General features: G+C 51.4%; 2 protein-coding genes across 5 annotated transcripts in view; both read left to right on the forward strand.

Annotated features, from left to right (window-relative positions):
* LOC144611683 (protein phosphatase 1 regulatory subunit 37-like) overlaps positions 1-5,901 on the forward strand; it is a 43,644-nt gene extending 37,743 nt beyond the window's left edge. Inside the window, exons 11-13 of the mRNA XM_078430902.1 lie at positions 1,078-2,017; positions 2,695-2,787; positions 4,450-5,901. Coding sequence (XP_078287028.1) covers positions 1,078-2,017; positions 2,695-2,777 — 1,023 coding nt within the window. The 3' untranslated portion in view covers positions 2,778-2,787; positions 4,450-5,901. The remainder of the gene's footprint in view (positions 1-1,077; positions 2,018-2,694; positions 2,788-4,449) is intronic.
* Positions 5,902-21,158: 15,257 nt separating this feature from the next.
* The window catches only part of clasrp (CLK4-associating serine/arginine rich protein), a 48,407-nt gene continuing 47,143 nt past the window's right edge, over positions 21,159-22,422 (forward strand). For all 4 annotated transcript variants that reach the window (XR_013549580.1, XR_013549581.1, XM_078431053.1 and 1 more), the window contains exon 1: positions 21,159-21,187. The gene's annotated coding sequence lies outside the window, so the exon portion shown is untranslated. The remainder of the gene's footprint in view (positions 21,188-22,422) is intronic.

The following is a 22,422-nucleotide window of genomic DNA, read 5'->3' on the forward strand; positions in this document are numbered from 1 at the left end:
TGGGCCGAAGGGCCTGTTTCCATACTGAATCTTTCAATCAATCAATCAATGTTGAAGCAAAAGTTGCAGGTTAATCGGCCCTCTGTAAATTGCCCAGAGGTTCCCAGGACAGGGGTTCCCAATCTTTTTCGTCTCGTTTACTTTTCGAAAGTAAATTTACCCCCGCCCTGTTTTCTCAAGTAATTTCAGTTTACACTTTTACCATAATAAAGCAACCGACAAAAGGGAAATTAAAAAATACTGTTTTTAACATTATTATTTTAAGTTCAAATAACAATAATGGTAGGCGAAATTTATCCCAGGTTGGGAATTCTAGGCCTAGGGAGCGGATGGGAGAGTGGGATAACAGAATTACTGTGAATGGGTAGGAAAAACTACAGTTGTTGGTTAAAATCGAAGGTAGAAACAAAATGCTGGAGTAACTCAGCGGGTCAGGCAGCATCTTGGGAGAGAAGGAATGGGTAACGTTTCTGGTCGAGACCCATAGGGCCGCGGGGCCTTCCATCGCCCGGTATGGCTCGGCCACGGGGCCTTCCATCGCCCGGTATGGCTCGGCCACGGGGCCTTCCATCGCCCGGTATGGTTCGGCCGCGGGGCCTTCCATCGCCCGGTATGGCTCGGCCGCGGGGCCTTCCATCGCCCGGTATGGTTCGGCCGCGGGGCCTTCCATCGCCCGGTATGGCTCGGCCGCGGGGCCTTCCATCGCCCGGTATGGTTCGGCCGCGGGGCCTTCCATCGCCCGGTATGGCTCGGCCGCGGGGCCTTCCATCGCCCGGTATGGTTCGGCCGCGGGGCCTTCCATCTCCTTGACTCGGGAGCCTCGGTCGCCTCGGCAGAAGTCGAACTATCTGTCCGTGGGTGAAGCATGGGGGAAGAGAGAATAATTTTTTTTGCCTTCCATCACAGTAAAGGGGTGTCTGGAGGAGTCACTGTGATGGATGTTTGTGTTAAAATTGTGTGTCTTGTGTCTTTTGCTCTGTACTGTTGTAGCTGCATGGCAAATGATTTTCTTTCAATTCATTTTGAATGACAATAAAGGTCATTCATTCATTCATTCATTCATTCCTTTCTGCTCAGGTAAAGAGTTTCATCGAAACTCAGAAGGCTCTGCTCACTGAGGTACAAAATGGTTGCAAGAGGAATTTCATCCTGGCCAAGGAAAATGAGGAGAAGGAGCATAAGATGCGCGTGTCTGCCTCCATGCCCGAGATCACTGTGACTCTGTGCGAGAAAGCGGAGTTGTGCAAGAGCGACCGGGCCTGCCCGAAGGAGGCGAGATCGGAAAACGGGAACGCCCGCGAGGGCGCTCCGGCGGCGACCGGGAATGCCGAGGGAGCGGGAGGGGTGGGCGAGTCCGAGGTGACCCCCCCCTCCGTGGACTGTAACAGGCGTTCGATAGCAAGAGAGGAGCCGGTGCCTCGGCCTACGACCGAGAAGCCTGACTCTGAACAACACTGGGATGGTTCGGAGAAGGAGTCGGTCACGGAGTCTGAGGTGGAGGGTGGAATCTTCATGGGCACGGGCTCACGGTCGGCAGGGTCGGAGAGCCCGGCTGCCGTGGGCTCACCGGCGGAGATCTATTCGCTGGTGTCCAGCCCCGGCAAGGGCCACAAGGTGTTTGTGGTGACCAGAGTGGAAAGCCCACCCGAGGACCCCAGCAAACAGCAGTGGCTGCAGGAGGCGCTGCAAAACAAGAAGAACAGGGCCATGGACAGAGAGGCCAAACCCTGCCCGGAGCCCTTCCCCGGCTCAATATCGCGCACCGCGGCGGCTGTCACTACTCCAGCCCCTGGCTCTGGCAGGAGTCCCCAGTCCGGGGGCCCTCACCGCCCGGATACGTCCGCAGAAACTGCCGGGCACGACTTTGAGACGGTGTGCGCTAAAGACTGTGATCACGTGATGCACGGGGCTGCATTACCAAACGGAGTCAATGCCGATCTGGTGCAGAGACTGCCGGAGGTCGCGGTGTTGGCCACGGGCAGGGACGGCAAAACCGTGAGCTGCAACGTCGAGCAAGGTAAACGTACACTCTCATGCCACAGCTCTGAACCAGCAAGTATTAATGCTCCTTGGTTTCATCTGTAGCACTGCGAAGATCTGTATGCAACTATAGTTGTTCTCTCCAGCTAACGCTGCACCCCAACCAATCCCACCAGTTGAAATTAGTTTAGTTTGGTTTAGGGCGGCACCTCTGTAGAGTTGCTGCCTCGCAGCGCCAGTGACCCGGGTTCATTCCTGACTACGGGTGCTGTCTATGGAGTTTGTACGTTCTCCCTGTGACCACGTGGGTTTGCTCCGGCTGCACTGGCTTCCTCACACATTCGAAAGATGTGTGGGTTTGTAGGTTAATTGGCCTCTGTAAATTGTCCGCAGTGTGTAGTATAGGAGGAGCTCCAGACGCTGGTTTATACCGAAGACAGACACAAAATGCTGGAGTAACTCAGTGGGACAGCCAGCGTTTCTGGGTGACGTTTCGGGTAAAGACCCTTCTTCAGACTCCTTCAGTCTATCGACCCGCGACTATCGTATCTGACCCCACCACCACCCCTGGCAGCACCTTCCAGGCAAAAGAAAAATGTGTGTGCGAGAAAAAACCTGAAAATGTGCCCCTTGACATTTCCACCTTGCGGCAACAAAGATGTCTCTGCCTCTCATTATTTTCTCTACTAATAGATCAAATTTTTTTCTTTGAAGAGTTTACAACTCCTAAAACCGAAAAGGAATTGGAGGAGTTACTGCTGGAGGCGAGTCAGGAAACATGCCGTGAAACGTCATGAAATAGAAACGGTAAGGAAATATGTTGGATAGACACAGAAAGCTGGAGTAACCCAGCAGGACAGGCAGCGTCTGTGGAGAGAAGGAATGGATGGCGTTTCAGATCGAGACCCTTCTTCAGACCGATCGTGTACCTGTCTTAACTGTTTCTTAAACGAATTATAATTTGATTTCTTCACGACCCGAAACGTCACCCATTCCTTCCCTCCGGAGATGCTGCTTGTCCCGTGAGTTACTCCAGCTTTTCGTGCCTATCTTCGGTGTAAACCAGCATCTGCAGTTCCTTCCCACGCAAGTTTGTGGGTTACTTGGTCCTCTGTAAATTGGCCACGGTGTGTAGGTAGGAGATGCAAAAGTGGGATAACATAGAAGTAGTGTGAATGGGTCAGCATGGACTTGATGGGCCAAAGGGCCTGTTTCCATGCTGCATCCTTGAATCTTTCAACATGAGGAAATGGTCTTATTCAGTTCACATGTCCAAGTCCTTTGTTATATTTCCTTTTGGCCACCCTTGTCCCAACCTCCCAAACTCTCTACCGCTAAGCACAGGTTCTCTCATCCCTTTAGTTTAGAGGTACAACGCGGAAACAGACCCTTCAGCTCACCTAGTCCGCACCAACCAGCGATCCCCGCACATGAACACAAGCCTACACACAATTTACACTTGTACCAAGTATATAAACCCAAGCCAATTAACCTACAAACCTGTACGTCTTTGGGGTGTGAAAAGAAACCGAAGATCTCGGAGAAAAATCCGCTAGCGGTCACGGGGAGAACGTACAAACTCCGTACAGACAGTACCCGTAGTCGGGATGGAACCCGGGTCTCCGGCGCTGCAAGTGCTGTAAGGCAGCAACTCTACCGCTGCGCCACCGTGCCACCCTTCTTGTAGCTTTTGACTTTTGTCTGCATTTGAAAGACATCTGGGCAGGTACATGGTTAGGAAAGGTTGAGAGGGATATGGGCCAAAAGCATAGGTAGACACAAAATGCTGGACTAACTCAGCGGGTTGGGCAGCATCTCGGGAAAGAAGGAATGGGTGACACTTCGGGTCGAGACCCTTCTTCCTAAAACAAAAGCAGGCAGGTGGAAGGAGTGTAGATGGGGCATCTTTGTCGGCGTGGGCAAGTTGGGCTGAAGGGCTTGTGTCCGTGCTGCATGACTCCATGCAGGCTGGAGCGATTGGGCTTGTATACACTGGAATTTAGAAGGATGAGGGGGGATCTTATTGAAACATATAAGATAATTAGGGGATTGGACACATTAGAGGCAGGAAACATGTTCCCAATGTTGTGGGAGTCCAGAACAAGGGGCCACAGTTTAAGAATAAGGGGTAGGCCATTTAGAACGGAGATGAGGAAGAACTTTTTCAGTCAGAGAGTGGTGAAGGTGTGGAATTCTCTGCCTCAGAAGGCAGTGGAGGCCAGTTCGTTGGATGCTTTCAAGAGAGAGCTGGATAGAGCTCTTAAGGATAGCGGAGTGAGGGGGTATGGGGAGAAGGCAGGAACGGGGTACTGATTGAGAGTGATCAGCCATGATCGCATTGAATGGCGGTGCTGGCTCGAAGGGCTGAATGGCCTCCTCCTGCACCTATTGTCTATTGTCTATTGTCTATTGTCCATGCCTCTATAACAGAGCAGTAACTTTCAACATGTGTTTTGTGTTCTTCTGCAGTGTCTCCCGGGTCCCACTGGCTGTACTGACCTTGAAGATGCCTGTGTGGCTTCCACCCCCCCCCCCCCCCCCCCCCCCACCAACTTGTCCTCTTCCTCCACCACCACCATCTCCTCAACGGCAACAACAACAACGACAAAAGAAAATCACTTTCCTCTCTGACCTCTCTCTCTCTCTGTCCTCGCTGTCCCTTGCCTCGGAGCAGGGGGAGTTAGGCGGCTTGCCGTCGACCTGTGCTGCTCCTCTGGGGGGGGAGTGGGTTGCACCGCATCCCCATTTCATTTTGCTTGGAGCGTGTTTGGAAGAAGAGCCGCCCCCTTGGTAGAGGGGGGGTTGCTGCGGGCCGTGCCTGAACGTTGGGCGGGGGGGCTTCCTCAGCGCTGTGAGCGGACCTCCCCTTACAGGGCAGAAACGGGTCGGGGGCTTTGAGTCCGGAACCTGAACGAGGCCACTCCTGGACCTGTAGATGTCCTCCATGATACTGTATATGTTGTAACAGGGCTTGGGATTAACCCCTGAACTACAAGCTAGATTCCCCCTTCACTGCTGGCGCCAGAGATTTTAGTACTAACGAGGTAGGACCAATATTCTAGAGACCAGTATCTCCCTCTCTTCCTCCCCTCCTCAATACTGACCGTTGGTCTCCACTGTAACTGTTTTCATGGTGATTTTATTAGCACTATCTGTGTATGTATGTGTGTGTGTGTGTGTGTGTGTGTTCTGTGGGAATGCAAACAATAGCAGTAAAGGGAACTTGCAGCCCGCTTACTGTTTCCATTGTATCTCACCCTGCGAGTTTCCACCCCCCCCCCCCCCCCCCTTTAGATTAGAAATTATTTATTTTGGTCCTGATCATTATTGCCGTTGGTTTAATGTGTGTAGGAGTGGCCGTGTGAGGATGGCGCGGGAAGAGAGCGCGGTTTGGGCGCTCGACTTTTGGTGCACGGTTGGGGTCGCACCCGAGCTTGTACCGGGCGCGAGAGATCGCCTCAACAAAAACCTTTCCCAGTCACTTTGCGTGATGTCGGCCACACAGCAGCATCTGGAGATGAACGCTATTTTAACTAGCGTGGTCAGTGACACTAGTCATAATCTGTACAAAGCTGATCACTGGATCATTATCTTAGTGAATGTGGAGGCTAGTTGTGTACAAATTGGCTGCTACACTTATAGAATTATATAATACTGACTCCAAGCCAGAGGAGGAAGCATCATTGTCTGGGTTGAGCTTTTGTCCTGTGTTCATGAAGACATCAGACACATGTTAAGTCTTTTTAGTTATCTTCCCAACCGTTTTACAAAGGTCAGTCTATCCAAGTGGGTTTCTGCTTGTTAATCTTTAAAGGGGGGTGGGGGACTGAAAGTGATTTTTTTTAAAACCGCTTTGGCAGTGATTCTTGCTGAGGATGCAAAAGAATGCCTGGTGACCTTTAACAATGTGGGGGGGGGGGGGGGGGGGGGGGGAATACATCTCCCACATTCCTGCAGCCAATCCAATTTACACGGACAGACTTTTCCATCAGGTGGCGACATTTAGGACTAGAACTGTGCCCTGGTCGAGGCTTGTTGTGTAATTTCTAAGGCCAGCTTTGGGAATCTTTCCCCTCTTTTCTGTGCTTTTACACCCCCTGGCCCGAGCTGTGCTTATTTCGATCGTTACTCCGACCAAAGGCTCCGAGCCTAAACCACAGAAACGTTCCCTGCAAGTCCCTGATCGTTTGGATCTGACACTGCAACCTCTGTGTCGCTTTCTGTCCAACTATTCGGGGGAAAAACGATTATATCGAATCCATTGGTGTTTGGTGAAGTAAAAATAGAACGAGCTGGTGAACCACAACAGATCAGGCCAACATCTGCAGGCGAGACAAACCGTTGGGCACTCTAGGCCGACATCCTCATTGTGCAGTCGTGTACAAGTGCCGTACAAATCATTTACTTCCGCCATTTCTCCGCTTCTCATTTCAGACTCCAAGCTTTTTTGATTTTCATCTTAAAAGTGTGCGATTCCCCGACTCATCGAGAGGGGAATAAAGCACGTGGCTTCAAGCTGGTTACTTACGCAATATATCCCATTGTGTCGGGCCTGGCCGGTGAGAAGACTGTTCTGTGTTTAGCCTGGCAGCTAGGGGAAAGAAACCTCACCTGTCTCTCCTCGCTGATGTGTAGGAAAGAAAACTGCAGATGCTGGTTTAAATCTCAGGAAGACGCAAAATGCTGGAGTAACTCAGCGGATCAGGCAGCATCTCGGGAGAGAAGGAATGGGTGACATTTCGGGTCGAGACCCTTCTTCAGACTGATGAAGTCATCAGTCTGAAGAAGGGTCTCGACCCGAAACGTCACCCATTCCTTCTCTCCCGAGATGCTGCCTGACCCGCTGAGTTACTCCAGCATTTTGTGCCTTTCCTCGCTGATCCCTGGTCGAGTTGCTTTGTGTAGTACAGGGTGACAAAACTAAAGCAATTCCTTGGCCTCGACCTTTCATTCCCTCTACTGCACGGGGATGAGTGGGGAAATATGGAGACCATTTTTAAAATATATATATATATATATATATATACAAACCAAAATCATCTTCCCTGACTTTTGCAGCAACGTCATGTCACCTCAGTATTAATTTACCCTGCAAGCATTTAGAGACAACTTCATTTTTGTTTGGTTTTCCTTTGAAGGAGATTTCCGTGTGGAAAAGCTGTAGGGGGGGGGGGGGAGAGGGGAGGGGAGGGGAGGGGAGGGGTCCAAACAGTTATTTGTTACCTTGTCTGGGGCCGGCGCTTTGTGCAAAGTGTTGGAGACGCCTGGGTGTGGAGTGGGTTATGAACTCCCAATTCTACCTCGGTGGTGTTTTTGTTCACTGTTCCTTACACGGGACAGCTTTTAAAAATATTGATAAGGAAAGATTAATAATAATAATAATAATGTGCAAAAACTCTGGTGGTATTCATGCTGGAGTGGTTCCTTTTTTTAAAAATGGAGGCTTCAGTACAGGCTGTCATCTCCATTAATCGACCCACAGCGGGTTAGCGTGTGAATCTGCGGTGGGTGTGGGCGTTGAGTGCCCGAGCTGCCTGTCTCTGGGCGCTGGTTTGAGAAGGCAGACGGACACAAAAAGCCGGAGTAACTCAGCGGGACAGGCAGCATCTCCGGGGAGAAGGAACGGGTGACGTTTCGGGTCAGCCCGGCACGCAGGGTGGTGTGTTGTTCCAAGCCGTGGCGCTGCTCAGGCGGGTAGCGACCTTTCACCCACTCGGTGCCTGGGGTACCGCAGGACATTTTGCACAGTCTTCCCCTACTCCCTGACGGATGCTGCTTCCAACCCCTGCCCTGCCCTGCCCGCCAGAGAATGGCGACGAAGCTTCCCGGGGGCACCGGGCGGCCAGCGACCCTCAGAACCCGGCATTGTCTCCACGACCCGCGGACGGGAACGCGACGACTAGAGGTCTCAGGAGCGGGCGGACACACTGACGTGATGGTGGACACTGCAGAGTGGCAGCAAGAACTGATTTAAAAAGTCTGACCAAAAAGACCGCAGGCATCATGACGGGCAGTGGTTGGCGATATGACCCACGCCACCCTCACCCCTTTGCCAGTCTCACACTTGTGGTGCCCGCATCGATGCCTAGTTGCGGGTGGTGAAGGACTCTGTGAGGATGTCAGTGGAGACGGCAGAGCTTACCGTATGCAGGTACATCGCCATTTTCTACAGCCCGCTTGTAGCGTGAGGGGGGGTGGTGAGGGAGGGGATCGTGACTACTACAAACTACACAGCAGGTTGTGGCAATCCTGTCAGTGCTGGACTCCAGAGGGGTTTTTTTAAATTAAAGTGCAATAATTGTTATGGGCTGTGCATTGAGCATAGCTGCATGCAGGTCACAGCAGGACATGTATAAATTGATGCTGTGACTTTCTCGCCCTGAAATGCAGAGGATCTGAATAGAGTATAACACTATGTATAAAGATATGTGTTAAATGGTGTCACTGGGCTGCTTTTAAAGTCTGATTTTTTTGTTTTTGTTTCCTGATGTATTCTCCCGAGGGTTTGTTGTGGTGATATGATTGTAGTTTGGGTTTTCTTTTGTTTCTGCAGTTTCTGTTTGTAGTGTCAACTCTCCCACGCTCGCTCGAGGAGTAGCCCGACGGACCCAGAGATGTCGCCTGGGACTGTCCGATTTGGACAGGGGAGGGGGTGGCAGTTCCCACTGGCTGCTGCACCCACGCCCCAATCCTCTCGAAGACAGACACAAGATGCTGGAGCAACTCAGCGGGTCAGGCAGCATCTCTGGAGAGAAGGAATGGGTGACGTTTCGGGACGAGACCCTTCTTCAGACTGAGAGTCGGGGAGAGGCAAACGAGAGATATGGAATGGTAAGGTGTGAAAGCAGACGATGATACGGTCGTCTGCACACCTTATCACTACTCTCCCCCTCCCCTGATTCTCAGTCTGAAGAAGGGTCTCGACCCAAAACGTCGCCCATTACTTTTCTCCGGAGATGCTGTCTGATCCGCTGAGTTACTCCAGCTTTTTGTGTCTATCTTCGGTTTAAATCTGCCGTTTCTTCCGACTCCAATCCTTTCTCCCGTCAGTGGGTTTTGTTTTTATTTATAAACCCCGAGAGGAATTGGCGAAGGCATCAGACGTCGCAGCCTCTCGCGAAGGTTGCTGTTACAACGAGACAAAAAGGGACAAAGTGCTGGAGTAACTCAGTGGGTCAGGCAGCATCTCTGGGGAACATGGATAGGTGACGTTTCACAGAGTGCTGGAGTAACTCAGCGGGTCAGGCAGCATCTCTGGGGAACATGGATAGGTGACGTTTCACAGAGTGCTGGAGTAACTCAGCGGGTCAGGCAGCATCTCTGGGGAACATGGATAGGTGACGTTTCACAGAGTGCTGGAGTAACTCAGCGGGTCAGGCAGCATCTCTGGGGAACATGGATAGGTGACGTTTCACAGAGTGCTGGAGTAACTCAGCGGGTCAGGCAGCATCTCTGGCGAACATGGATAAGTCAGGCAGCATCTCAGGAGAACATGGATGGGTCAGGCAGCATCTCTGGCGAACATGGATAAGTCAGGCAGTATCTCTGAAGAACATGGATGGGTCAGGCAGCATCTGGAGAGCGTGGATAGACCATTCTTCAGACCCAACCCAAAACGTCACCTATCCATGTTCTCCAGAGATGCTGCCTGACCCGCTGAGTTACTCCAGCACTCTGTGAAACGTCACCTATCCACGTTCTCCAGAGACGCTGCCTGACCCGCTGAGTTACTCCAGCACTCTGCCCTTTTGTATATTAACCAGCGTCTGCGGTTCTTTGTCTCTTCGTTTTGACTGATGGTACAAGACTGCTGTTGTTCAACCAAGAATAAACACACATGCACCCAGTGCTGGCCTGGTTAATGTTTCCAACTGTGACGGCTGGGAGCCTCCGTGTCTGGAATAAAACCAACGGGAACAAAGTGGGGAAACAGCCTTCCTGTGAGGGGGTGTGACTGCACAGTTCCTGCGGGGGAGGGGGGAGGGGGGGTGACCTCACAGAAACCAATTTAATATTGGGCTTATTTTACTGGTCAATACCAATTTTAGCAGAGTGGCCCCAAACCCATTTGGGACAATGGGCACGAAATTGAGCTCGCTGTCAGGTATGTTTATTTGCAACTATTTCAAGATGGCCAACGCCAATCCAGTTGCATCTATTTGAATCAGGACATGTGACGCTAGATGTTTCTGAAACTCTTTACCTGCCCCTAAAATACCCAAATGGCTTAACAGACAATAGACAATACGTGCAGGAGGAGGCCATTCGGCCCTTCGAGCCAGCACCGCCATTCACCGTGATCACGGCTGATCATCCACAATCAGTTCCCCGTTCCTGCCTTCTCCCCCTGACTCCGCTATCCTTAAGAGCTCTATCTAGCTCTCCCTTGAAAGCATCCAGAGAATTGGCCTCCACTGCCTTCTGAGGCAGAGAATTCCACAGATTTACAACTCTCTGACTGAAAAAGTTTTTCCTCATCCCGTTCTAAATGGCCTACCCCTTATTCTTAAACTGTGGCCCCTGCTTCTGGACTCCCCCCAACATTGGGAACATGTTTCCTGCCTCTAACGTGTCCAACCCCTTAATAATCTTATGTGTTTCAATATATGTTTGTCAGTTTAAAGATGAGCTCATTTATTCTCTTGACTGCCCGGTGAGATTTGGATCCAATTTGGTTTGGATCCAATGTCTTTTTTACTCATTGGTGGGATTGAGCATTGGTGATGGAGCCAGCACTTAGGGCCCACCATTCATGGCCATTTCACTCAGAGAGTTGTGAATCTGTGGAATTCTCTGCCTCAGAGGGCAGTGGAGGCCAATTCTCTGGATGCATTCAAGAGAGAGCTAGATAGAGCTCTTAAGGATAGCGGAGTCAGGGGGTATGGGGAGAAGGCAGGAACGGGGTACTAATTGAGAATGATCAGCCATGATCACATTGAATGGCGGCGCTGGCTCGAAGGGCCGAATGGCCTCCTCCTGCGTCTATTGTCTATTGACCTTCCAGAAGACGATAGCGGTATTGGGAGCTAATGCTGAAGCCCTTCTAGACTGGGTGGGTGGGAGGGGGATAGAGGAGTGGGGGGGGGGGGGGGGGGGGTGGTCTGTGAGAAACGCTGTTTGACGTTGAGCCACGTTAGATCAAGAAAGCGCTACCCCCACTCCCCCAATGTTAGCCCTCAAACGGGGTCAGTGGTGGCCCTCAGTGCCCCCTCCGTGGGGCAGGGGAGTGGGCGCGGTTGCCGATGTTGGTGGGTGTCCCTGTCCCCTCGGGACCAGTTCCGCGGTGAGCCGGCCGAATGACCCGAGGAGTCCGCTGGTGGAGGGGGGGAGTTGGCAGAGACAGGGTTAGGGTCGCCAACTTCCCAACACTCCCAAATACGGGACACAGGGTGACGTCGCCGCCCCGCGCCCCACGTGGCCGCTGGCTGGGTGAGGTCGCGTGGGGGGGATGACGTCACCCTTTGTCCCTTATTTGAGAGTGAGGAAGTTGGCAACCGCACTAATACGGGACAAGGGCGGTCCCGTACGGGACAAACTAATCTAGCCCAAAATACGGGACGTCCCAGCTAACACGGGACGGGCATGGTGCACTGTCATCTCAGGAGAGGGGCCTGGCAGCCAGCGGGCACCTGAACAGAGTGTGCTGATGAACAGGGACAAGTCGGGCACTGGTTGAATGGTCAACACCAAAGACTGCATAAGCCCCCCACCCCCCCCCCCCCCGCCCGCACCCCTTCGACTATGGACTGGGGAGGCTGGGTTGGGGCAGGGGGGAAGCTTCACTGGGCCTCCACAGGCAACTGGCGGTTCCGGGCACTGTGTTTAAACAACTGTTCCAGCTTTAAGAGTGGGTGAGGGTGAGAGGCGATCCCTCTGCTACAGAGCTGCAACACTGCCACCCAGCTGCCTGGTCAACCCAGCCCTCACTGTCCACCTGCACTCCAGACTGATGCCAACACCCACTCCATCCCTTCTTCCCCGCTCTCTCCTTTTCCTCTCCTTTCCCCCTCCTTTTCCCCTCTCCTTTCCCCCTCTCCCTTTCCCCCCTCTCCCTTTCCCCCCTCTCCCTTTCCCCCCCTCTCCTTTCCCCCTCTCCTTTTCCCCCTCACCTTTCTAACTCTCCCCTCTCTCCTTTTCCCCCTCTCCCTTTCCCCTCCCTTTTCCCTCTCCCTTTCCCCTCTCCCTTTCCCCTCTCCCTTTTCCCCTCTCCTTTCTCTCCCTCTCTCCCCCTCTCTCCCTGTTTCCCTCTCCCCTTGTGAGCACCCACACACAGCAGGAGCACGTGGCCGCTGGCTGGGTGAGGTCACGTGGGGCGCGGGGCGGTGACGTCACCCTTTGTCCTGTATTTGGGAGTGAGGAAGTTGGCAACCCTACTAATACGGGACAAGGGCGGTCCCGTACGGGACAAACCAACTTAGCCCAAATTACGGGATGTCCCGGCTAATACGGGACGGTTGGCGAGCCAGCGGGGAGGCCGGCGTGGCTAACCTGCCCCTGTGCCGGTGGGCACGGGAGCATTCATCTCGCCCCACCCTCACTCAACGCCATGCCTCCTCAACTTTCCTACACTTGTGCAAACTACCTGATTAGTCTGTTGATTCTGTTTAAGTGGATGGACTGTCCACTGACTGAGATAAACCGAATGCAATTATGTGAGTTTTAAGCATCTTTGGATTTATTCAGAATCTTGGTCAATTATTAAAAAATATATTTAAAAACGTTGTTAAGTTATACTGAGTTGTAGTGTGATTCTTTCCGTGCTGGGACTTTGGTGACAGATCTACCCACTGTCCAAGGAGAAGATCTTCAGTCTGTGTCATTACTATCGTTACCTTCCCTACTCCAGCACATTCAGTTTATCTTTGCTTTAAACTTCGGACCTCAGAGATACAGCCCGGAAACAGTTCCTTCGGCTCACCAAGTCCACGCCGAACAGCCATCATCCCACACACTGACATCATCCCACACACTAACATCATCCCACACACTAACATCATGTTGCTATGGAGGGCGTGCAGCGTAGGTTCACTAGGTTAATTCCCGGAATGGCGGGACTATCGTATGTTGAAAGGCTGGAGCGATTGGGCTTGTATAGACTGGAATTTAGAAGGATGAGGGGGGATCTTATTGAAACATATAAGATAATTAGGGGATTGGACACATTAGAGGCAGGAAACATGTTCCCAATGTTGGGGGAGTCCAGAACAAGGGGCCACAGTTTAAGAATAAGGGGTAGGCCATTTAGAACGGAGATGAGGAAGAACTTTTTCAGTCAGAGAGTGGTGAAGGTGTGGAATTCTCTGCCTCAGAAGGCAGTGGAGGCCAGTTCGTTGGATGCTTTCAAGAGAGCTGGATAGAGCTCTTAAGGATAGGGGAGTGAGGGGGTATGGGGAGAAGGCAGGAACGGGGTACTGATTGAGAGTGATCAGCCATGATCGCATTGAATGGCGGTGCTGGCTCGAAGGGCTGAATGGCCTCCTCCTGCACCTATTGTCTATTGTCTAAAATGCTGGAGTAACTCAGCGGGACAGGCAGCATCTCTGGAGAGAAGGAATGGATGACTCAGTCTGAAGCAGGGTCTCGACCAGAAACGTCAGCCATTCCTTCTCTCCAGAGATGCTGCCTGTCCTGCTGAGTTACTCCAGCATTTTGTGTCAACCTACAAACCTGTACGTCTTTGGAGTGTGGAAGGAAACCGGGGCACCGGGAGAAAACCCACGCGGTCATAGGGAGAACGTGCAAACTCCGTACAGGCAGCATCTGTGGTCAGGACCGAGCCCGGGGTCTCTGGCGCCGTGAGGCAGCAACTCTACCGCTGCACCACCCATTGCTCTTCCTCACAATGTTCTTTCCTTCCGGAGATGTTTTCTGGGATACAATTCTGCATGGAGTTCACTCCCAGAGCTGGGGTGGGTATTTGAAACCTCAGTACATGGTCTTGAGTATTTAAGTTGGGATTGGCACAAGAAACTGGAGTAACTCAGTGGGTCAGGCAACATCTCTGGAGAGAAGGAATGGGTGACGTTTTGGGTTGAGAGGCTTCTTCAGGTTGAGTCAGGGGAGAGAGACTGGAATGAAAGGGTAAGGTGTGAAGGCGACAGATCAAAGCAGACGCTGGTAAAGTCGTTTTCACACCTTACACTTCCATATCTCTAGTCTCCCTCTCCCCTGACTCTGTGTCTGAAGAAGGGTCTTGACCCGAAACATCACCCATTCCTTCTCTCCAGAGATGCTGCCTGTCCCGCTGAGTTACTCCAGCATTTTGTGTCTACGTTTAAACCAGCATCTGCAGTTGCTTCCTACACATTTAAGTTGGGCTGTTATGTTGCAGTTGTACAAGGTATTAGAGAGACCGCACTTAGGGTATTGGGTTCAGATTTGGATGTCGTGAAGTTGGAAAGAGTGCAGAAATGATTTACGAGGATGTTGTGTGGACTTGAAGCCCTGAGCTTTTGGGAGGGGTTGGGCAGGCTAGGGCTTTACACCTTGAAGCGCAGGAGGCTGCACGTGATATTGGGGAGATGTGAATGAATCATGAATCATGAATCATGAGGGGAACAGATAGGGTGGATGCAGAGAATCTTTTACACAGAATAGAAGAATCAGGAACCATGGGACATGGGTTCACTTTCGAACGGTGAGGGAGGATGGGACAATGTAAAAATTAGATATGTGTGTGTGTGTATACTTACATACACGTGTTCTCACACGCACACACACACACATACATGTGTTCTCTCATGCTCACACACGTGTTCTCACGCGCACACACACACACGTGTTCTCACGCGCACTCATGCTCACACGCGCGCTCTCACGCTCACACACGTGTTCCCTCACACCCACACATACGTGTTCTCTCACACACACACACATACGTGTTCTCTCACACACACACTCACACATACGTGTTCTCACACACACACTCACACACGCACATTCAAAAGATCAAGGCTGAGGTAAGTGTATTCCAATCCTGGAGCAAACGCTGTCTGCAGAAGGCACAGATGTTTATTGGCCAGAGCTCAAGTCAAGTCAAGTCTACTTTATTTGTTACATACACATACAAGATGTGCAGTGAAATGAAAGTGGCAATGCCTGCGGATTGTGCTAAAACTGCAAAACAGAATAGAATTTTTTTTTAAAGACGCAATACAAAAAAAAAAATTAATACAGTAAATCAGTCCCTGGTGAAATAAGAGTTAACAGTCCTGATGGCCTGTGGGAAAAAACTCCATCTCATCCCTTTCCCTCTTGGTTTCAAGGGCAAGGTCCTTCTCTACAAAGCAGGCCCCTGTTGAATGGAGGTTGTGGCGTCATTGAGGTTGGTTGGGAGCCAAGCCTTCCCCACCAGTGATGCCCTTGTCCCTTTGCATCAGTGTATCTCTGCAGTTCCTTAGACTGCCGCCCTGGCTGTGACAGCTGGGATTGCAATACATAGGGGTAGGGGAGCTGCCAACTATCTCACTCCCAAATACGGGACAAGGTGACGTCACCGCCCCGCGCTCACCCAGCCAGCGGCCACGTGCTCCCGCTCCACAAATGGCGGCTGCCCGGGCCGGGAGGCGGGTTGCTATACAACCTCCGTTAGGCGAACACACTCCGTTGGCTTGCAATATCACGGTCGACAGTGTAGGCTAACGGAGGTTGCGTAGCAACCCACCTCCAGGCCCGCGGGCCAAGTACAGGACAAGGGCGGTCCCTTACGGGACAAACCAATTTAGCCCAAAATATAGGATGTCCCGGCTAATATGGGACAGTTGGCAACCCTACACAAGGGAATGGCACTGATGGGAGATGGAAATGTGACTGGGGCCAAGGTCACCTTGCAGTGAAAACACCTCAACACCACCCCCTTAAATATCTGTATTGAAGAGAGAGTTAGATTTAGCTCTTCGGGCTAACGGAATCAAGGGATATGGGGAGAAAGCAGGAACGGGGTACTGATTTTGGATGATCAGCCATGATCTTATTGAATGGCTGTGCTGGCTCGAAAGGCCAAATGGCCTACTCCTGCACCTATTTTCTATGTTTCTATCTCCTCCATCAGGACACTGAGCACCAAATGAACTGATAGAGCTAAATAAAATCGAGAGGAGTAGATAGACACAAAATGCTGGAGTAACTCAGCGGGACAGGCAGCATCTCTGGAGAGAAAGACGTACAGGTATGTAGGTTAATTGGCTGGGTAAATGTAAAAATTGTCCCTAGTGGGTGTAGGATAGTGTTAATGTGCGGGGATCACTGGGCGGCACGGACTTGGAGGGCCGAAAAGGCCTGTTTCCGGCTGTATATATATGATATGATATGATATGATGATATGATATGAAGGAGTGGGTGATGTTTTTGTTGTGATATTGCTGGGACTACTTTGTGTATCCAAGAACTACTTTGTATGGCTGTGTATATGTGATGGGTGTGATTAGGCCACGGAATAAACAGCCTGGAGTTGAGCTCCAGCAATGTAACCTTTTATACACGTGTACTTGTTAACTTTTTTTCCACCACCATGTTGTCCTTCGTGGTCCGGTACCTGTTGTACCTTTGTTGTGACTCTGGAAGGACCACGAGTACACATGTTTAAGATGTTATCATGGTGGAGCTTAACTCCACGCTGTTTATTCCAAGGCCGCCTGGATCCAGAGTGACCGCCTAATCACACCCATCACTTATATACACAGCCATACAAAGTAGTTCTTGGATACACAAAGTAGTCCCAGCAATATCGCAACATCCCCCTTGTCTTATATATTACAACAGTTTTGGGTCGAGACACTTCTTCCTGTGGACCCGAAAGATCACCCACTTCTCTCCACAGATGCTGCCTGACCCGCTGAGTTACTCCAGCACTCTGTGAAACGTCACCTATCCATGTTCTCCACAGATGCTGCCTGTCCCGCTGAGTTACTCCAGCATTTTGTGTCTATCTTCGGTGTAAACCAGCATCTGCAGTTCCTTCCTGCACAGATTATCATAATAATAATAATAATAATAATAATAATATTCATTTATTGTCATTGCAACGAGTACAACGAAATTAAAAAATAGCCAATCCTGACGGTGCGTACAAACATATATGCAATAAATGCAAAAACAAATAAATACATAAATACAATTAAATACAATTATGTTAAGTACAAAGATTTTTTTTAGTGTTGCCTAGTGCAAAGGTAGTGTTCAGTTCTCGTATGGCCCTGGGGTAAAAACTGTTCTTAAGTCTGTTTGTTCGGGATTTTATCGACCTGAAACGTCGACCAGAGGGCAGATGAACAAACAGACGGTGGCCGGGGTGGGATGGATCTTTTATTATTTTGCCTGCTCTACTGAGGCAGCGTAGGCTGAACAGGTGCTCCAGGGAGGGCAGTGAGCAGCCGATGATTTTCTGGGCCGTCTTTGTGGCAGGCTGCTCATCACAATTGGGATGTTTAGTTTCCAAATTACAACAGAGGTAAATGTAAGAGGGAGCATTCAAGAGAGAGCTAGATAGAGCTCTTAAGGATAGCAGAGTCAAGAGGTATGGGGAGAAGGCAGGAACGGGGTACTGATTGAGAATGATCAGCCATGATCACATTAAATGGCGGTGCTGGCTCGAAGGGCCGAATGCCCTCCTCCTGCACCTATTGTCTATAAAAAGTTCATGGAATGAGTTGGGAAAGATGCCACTTAAATTCATAAATTGTAGGAGGAGAATTAGGCCATCCGTCCCATCAAGTCTACTCCGCCTTTCAATCGTGGCTGGGAAGGAACTGCAGATGCTGGTTTTCACCGAAGATAGACACAAAATACAATACATTACAAAACAATATATCTTTATTGTCATTGTCATTGTCAATATATCTTTATTCTCAATATTGATGGTCTCCCAGTATCCACCTCCCCTCACATCCGGAATCATCTTTGATCAAACCCTCTCCTTCGACAAACACATCAAACACATCACAAAGACAGCCTTCTTCCACCTCAAAAACATCGCCCGTCTCCGTCCATCCCTCTCCTCCACAGCTGCAGAAACCCTCATCCACACCTTCGTCACCTCCCGTCTGGACTACTGCAACAGCCTCCTCTATGGCTCACCCTCAAAAATCATCAGTAAACTTCAATACATTCAAAACTCCGCTGCCCGTCTACTCACCCACTCCCCGATCCGTGACCATATCACCCCCGTCCTTTACAAGCTCCACTGGCTCCCCATCCCCCAGAGAATCCAGTACAAAATCCTCCTCATGACCTACAAAGCCCTCCATAACCTGGCCCCATCCTACCTGACTGACCTCCTCCACAGGCACACTCCCACCTGCACCCTCCGCTCTGCTGCTGCCAACCTCCTGTCCCCCCCCATCCGGACCAAACTCAGATCCTGGGGGGACAGGGCTTTCTCCATCGCTGCTCCCACCCTCTGGAACTCACTACCCCAAACTGTTAGAGACTCCCCCACACTCACCACATTCAAAACATCACTGAAGTCTCACCTGTTCAGCACTGCCTTCAACCACTGAAGGTCACCTCACCTTCTGTCTCCTTTTTCTGTTCGTTTACTTATTTATCTATTTATTTTCTTCTCTATGTTCTAGTAATCCCTGTACAGCGTCTTTGAGTGTTTGAAAAGCGCTATATAAATGTAATGCATTATTATTATTATTATTGTACAGGGGTACAACGAGATTGGGAATGAGCCTCCCATACGATGCAATAAATTAATTAGCTAGTCAGTATTAATTTAAACAACCCAATGAAACAAATTGGAACATTTTTAAAACGGAATAAAGTGCAAGTAGATCTGTGCCGGTTCACTGTGTGATGTGACCAGCATCTGCAGTTCCGGTTCATAGCAGGACCAGTTCATAGCAGGACCGGTTCATAGCAGCTATGGCCCTGGGGATGAAGCTGTTCCTGAGTCTGGAGGTGCGGGCGTAGAAGGCCTTGTATCGTCTGCCCGATGGTAGAAGTTCGAACAGACTGTTGCAGGGGTGTGAGGGGTCTTTGTGGATGCTGGTGGCTTTTCTGAGGCATCGTGTGTTGTAGATGCCCTCCAAGGCTGGTAGCTGTGTTCCGATAGTCTTCTGCAGAGGTAAATGTAAAAAGTTAATGGAATGAGTTGGGAAAGATGCCACATAAATTCATAAATTGTAGGAGGAGAATTAGGCCATTCGTCCCATCAAGTCTACTCCACCATTCAATCGTGGCTGAGAAGGAACTGCGGATGCTGGATTTCACCGAAGGCCGAGATCTTCGGTTTCCTCCCACACTCCAAAGACGTACAGGTATGTAGGTTAATTGGCTGGGTAAATGTAAAAATTGTCCCTAGTGGGTGTAGGATAGTGTTAATGTGCGGGGATCGCTGGGCGGCACGGACTTGGAGGGCCGAAAAGGCCTGTTTCCGGCTGTATATATATATGATATATGATAGACACAAAATGCTGGAGTAACTCAACGGGACGGGCAGCATCTCTGGATTCTGGTTCTGGTTGATTACTGCACAAACACCTCATAAGTGGTTATCTTGCGCAGGTCGGAGTGAGTAGAGGAGGGATTAAATTTTGAAGTGGGCCTTTTTGACCAAGTTGAGAAGATCTGGTTGCTCGATCCCCTATTTAAATGACTGAACATCGTGTGTGTTGGGTGGTAACATGGAGATCCTATGTTATTAACCAGATTCCAATGACCACTTTAAAATAGGTCTGGTCTGAACATAGTCAGGGGACCAAAGCCCTTCTTACGTAAATCCATACTCTGCCACTTCCATTCACGTATAAAGCCCTAAATGGACATTCCCCCCCCCTACATCAAAAATCTTCTAACCCCCCCTCTCTAACTCCAGGTCCCTCAGGTCGGCCGACTTGGGGCTACTCACTATCCCGCGGTCTAGGCTTAAGCTCAGGGGTGACCGCGCTTTTGCGGTTGCAGCTCCTAGACTGGAACAGCATCCCTCTCCCCATCAGAACTGCCCCCTCCATCCACTCCTTTAAGTCCAGGCTCAAAACCTATTTCTACTCCCTAGCGTTTGAGGCTCATTGAGGAGGCGCTGTGAACTGTTTGCGTGCCACTGTATGTTTCATTTTTTTCCCTTAGAACCTAATCAGATGTACAGCACTTTGGTCAACGTGGGTTGTTTTTAAATGTGCTGTACAAATAAAATTGACTTGACTTGAATTCCATATGTTGAAAGGCTGGAGCGATTGGGCTTGTATACACTGGAATTTAGAAGGATGAGGGGGGATCTTATTGAAACATATAAGATAATTAGGGGATTGGACACATTAGAGGCAGATAACATGTTCCCAATGTTAGGGGAGTCCAGAACAAGGGGCCACAGTTTGAGAATAAGGGGTAGGCCATTTAGAACGGAGATGAGGAAGAACTTTTTCAGTCAGAGGGTGGTGAAGGTGTGGAATTCTCTGCCTCAGAAGGCAGTGGAGGCCAGTTCGTTGGATGCTTTCAAGAGAGAGCTGGATAGAGCTCTTGAGGATAGCGGAGTGAGGGGGTATGGGGAGAAGGCAGGAACGGGGTACTGATTGAGTGATCAGCCATGATCGCATTGAATGGCGGTGCTGGCTCGAAGGGCTGAATGGCCTACTCCTGCACCTATTGTCTATTGTCTATTGTCTATTGTCTAAATTCCATTGGGAATATTTTGGAGGACCAAGAACCAAGAACATATTCCGTTCCCTTATCGTCCTTGGGTAAAGGGAATATTGGTAGCAAAGTTTATTGTAAATTTAGCGAAGTTTATTGAAATCTGGAGAGAAGGAATGGGTGGAGACCCTTCTTCAGACTGAGAGTCAGGGGCAGCAAAATAGGATTCTCCTTCAGAGGGATTTATTCACAAAATGCTGGAGTAACTCAGCAGGTCAGGCAGCATCTCAGGAGAGAAGGAATGGGTCTCGACCCAAAACGTCACCCATTCCCTCTCTCCTGAGATGCTGCCCGACCTGCTGAGTTACTCCAGCATTTTGTGAATAAACACCTTCGATTTGTACCAGCATCTGCAGTTATTTTCTGGCATCTCCTTCAGAGGGATTTTTGAACCAACCGCGGCGGAACCGATCGCCTGACTGGCGACGGGTTGCAAGGGGGAACGTTTTCCCCGCGGGCCCGCAGCGGGGCGGAAGTGGCGGCTGCAGCGGGGGGCGGAAGTGGCCGGGGGGGGGGGAGGGCATTTGGCGCCTGCGAGGCGGAGCGGCAGGTCGGAGTAAGATGGCGGAGTGAGGTGGGAGGCGGGAGCGCCGGGGGGGAGAGCGGGGGGAGGGTGAGCGAGTGCCGGGCTGGGGGGTACAGGGGTCACTGGGGTACAGGGTTAGGGGGAGGGGCCGGAGCAAGGGGGGTCACTAGGGAGAGGATCATGTGGGGGGGGGGGGGGGAGAGTGCCGGGTCTGAGAGGGAGGGGGGGGGTCACTGGGGTACAGGGTAAGGGGGGGGGGGGGCAGAGTAAAGAGGGAGGGGGGGTCACTGGGGTACAGGGTAAGGGGGGGGGGCAGAGTAAAGAGGGAGGGGGGGTCACTGGGGTACAGGGGTTACTGGGGTACAGGGTAAGGGGGGACAGCAAAGAGGGAGGGGGTCACTAGGGAGAGGATCATGTGGGGGGGGGGGGGGAGAAGAGTGCCGGGTCTGAGAGGGAGGGGAGGGGGGGGGTCACTGGGGTACAGGGTAAGGGGGGGGCAGAGTAAAGAGGGAGGGGGGGTCACTAGGGTACAGGGGTCACTGGGGTACAGGGTAAGGGGGGACAGCAAAGAGGGAGGGGGTCACTAGGGAGAGGATCATGTGGGGGGGGGGGGAGAAGAGTGCCGGGTCTGAGAGGGAGGGGGGGGTCACTGGGGTACAGGGGTCACTGGGGTACAGGGTAAGGGGGGACAGCAAAGAGGGAGGGGGTCACTAGGGAGAGGATCATGTGGGGGGGGGAGAAGAGTGCCGGGTCTGAGAGGGAGGGGGGGGTCACTGGGGTACAGGGTAAGGGGGGGGGCAGAGTAAAGAGGGAGGGGGGGTCACTGGGGTACAGGGGTTACTGGGGTACAGGGTAAGGGGGGACAGCAAAGAGGGAGGGGGTCACTAGGGAGAGGATCATGTGGGGGGGGGGGGAAGAGTGCCGGGTCTGAGAGGGAGGGGGGGGTCACTGGGGTACAGGGGTCACTGGGGTACAGCGTAAGGGGGGACAGCAAAGAGGGAGGGGGTCACTAGGGAGAGGATCATGTGGGGGGGGGAGAGTGCCGGGTCTGAGAGGGAGGGGAGGGGGGGGGGTCACTGGGGTACAGGGTAAGGGGGGGGGGGCAGAGTAAAGAGGGAGGGGGGGTCACTGGGGTACAGGGGTCACTGGGGTACAGGTAAGGGGGGACAGCAAAGAGGGAGGGGGTCACTAGGGAGAGGATCATGTGGGGGGGGGGAGAGTGCCGGGTCTGAGAGAGGGGGGGGTCACTGGGGTACAGGGTAAGGGGGGACAGCAAAGAGGGA

Source organism: Rhinoraja longicauda, chromosome 41, assembly GCF_053455715.1.
Source record: "Rhinoraja longicauda isolate Sanriku21f chromosome 41, sRhiLon1.1, whole genome shotgun sequence".
Classification (NCBI taxonomy): Eukaryota; Metazoa; Chordata; class Chondrichthyes; order Rajiformes; family Arhynchobatidae; genus Rhinoraja; species Rhinoraja longicauda.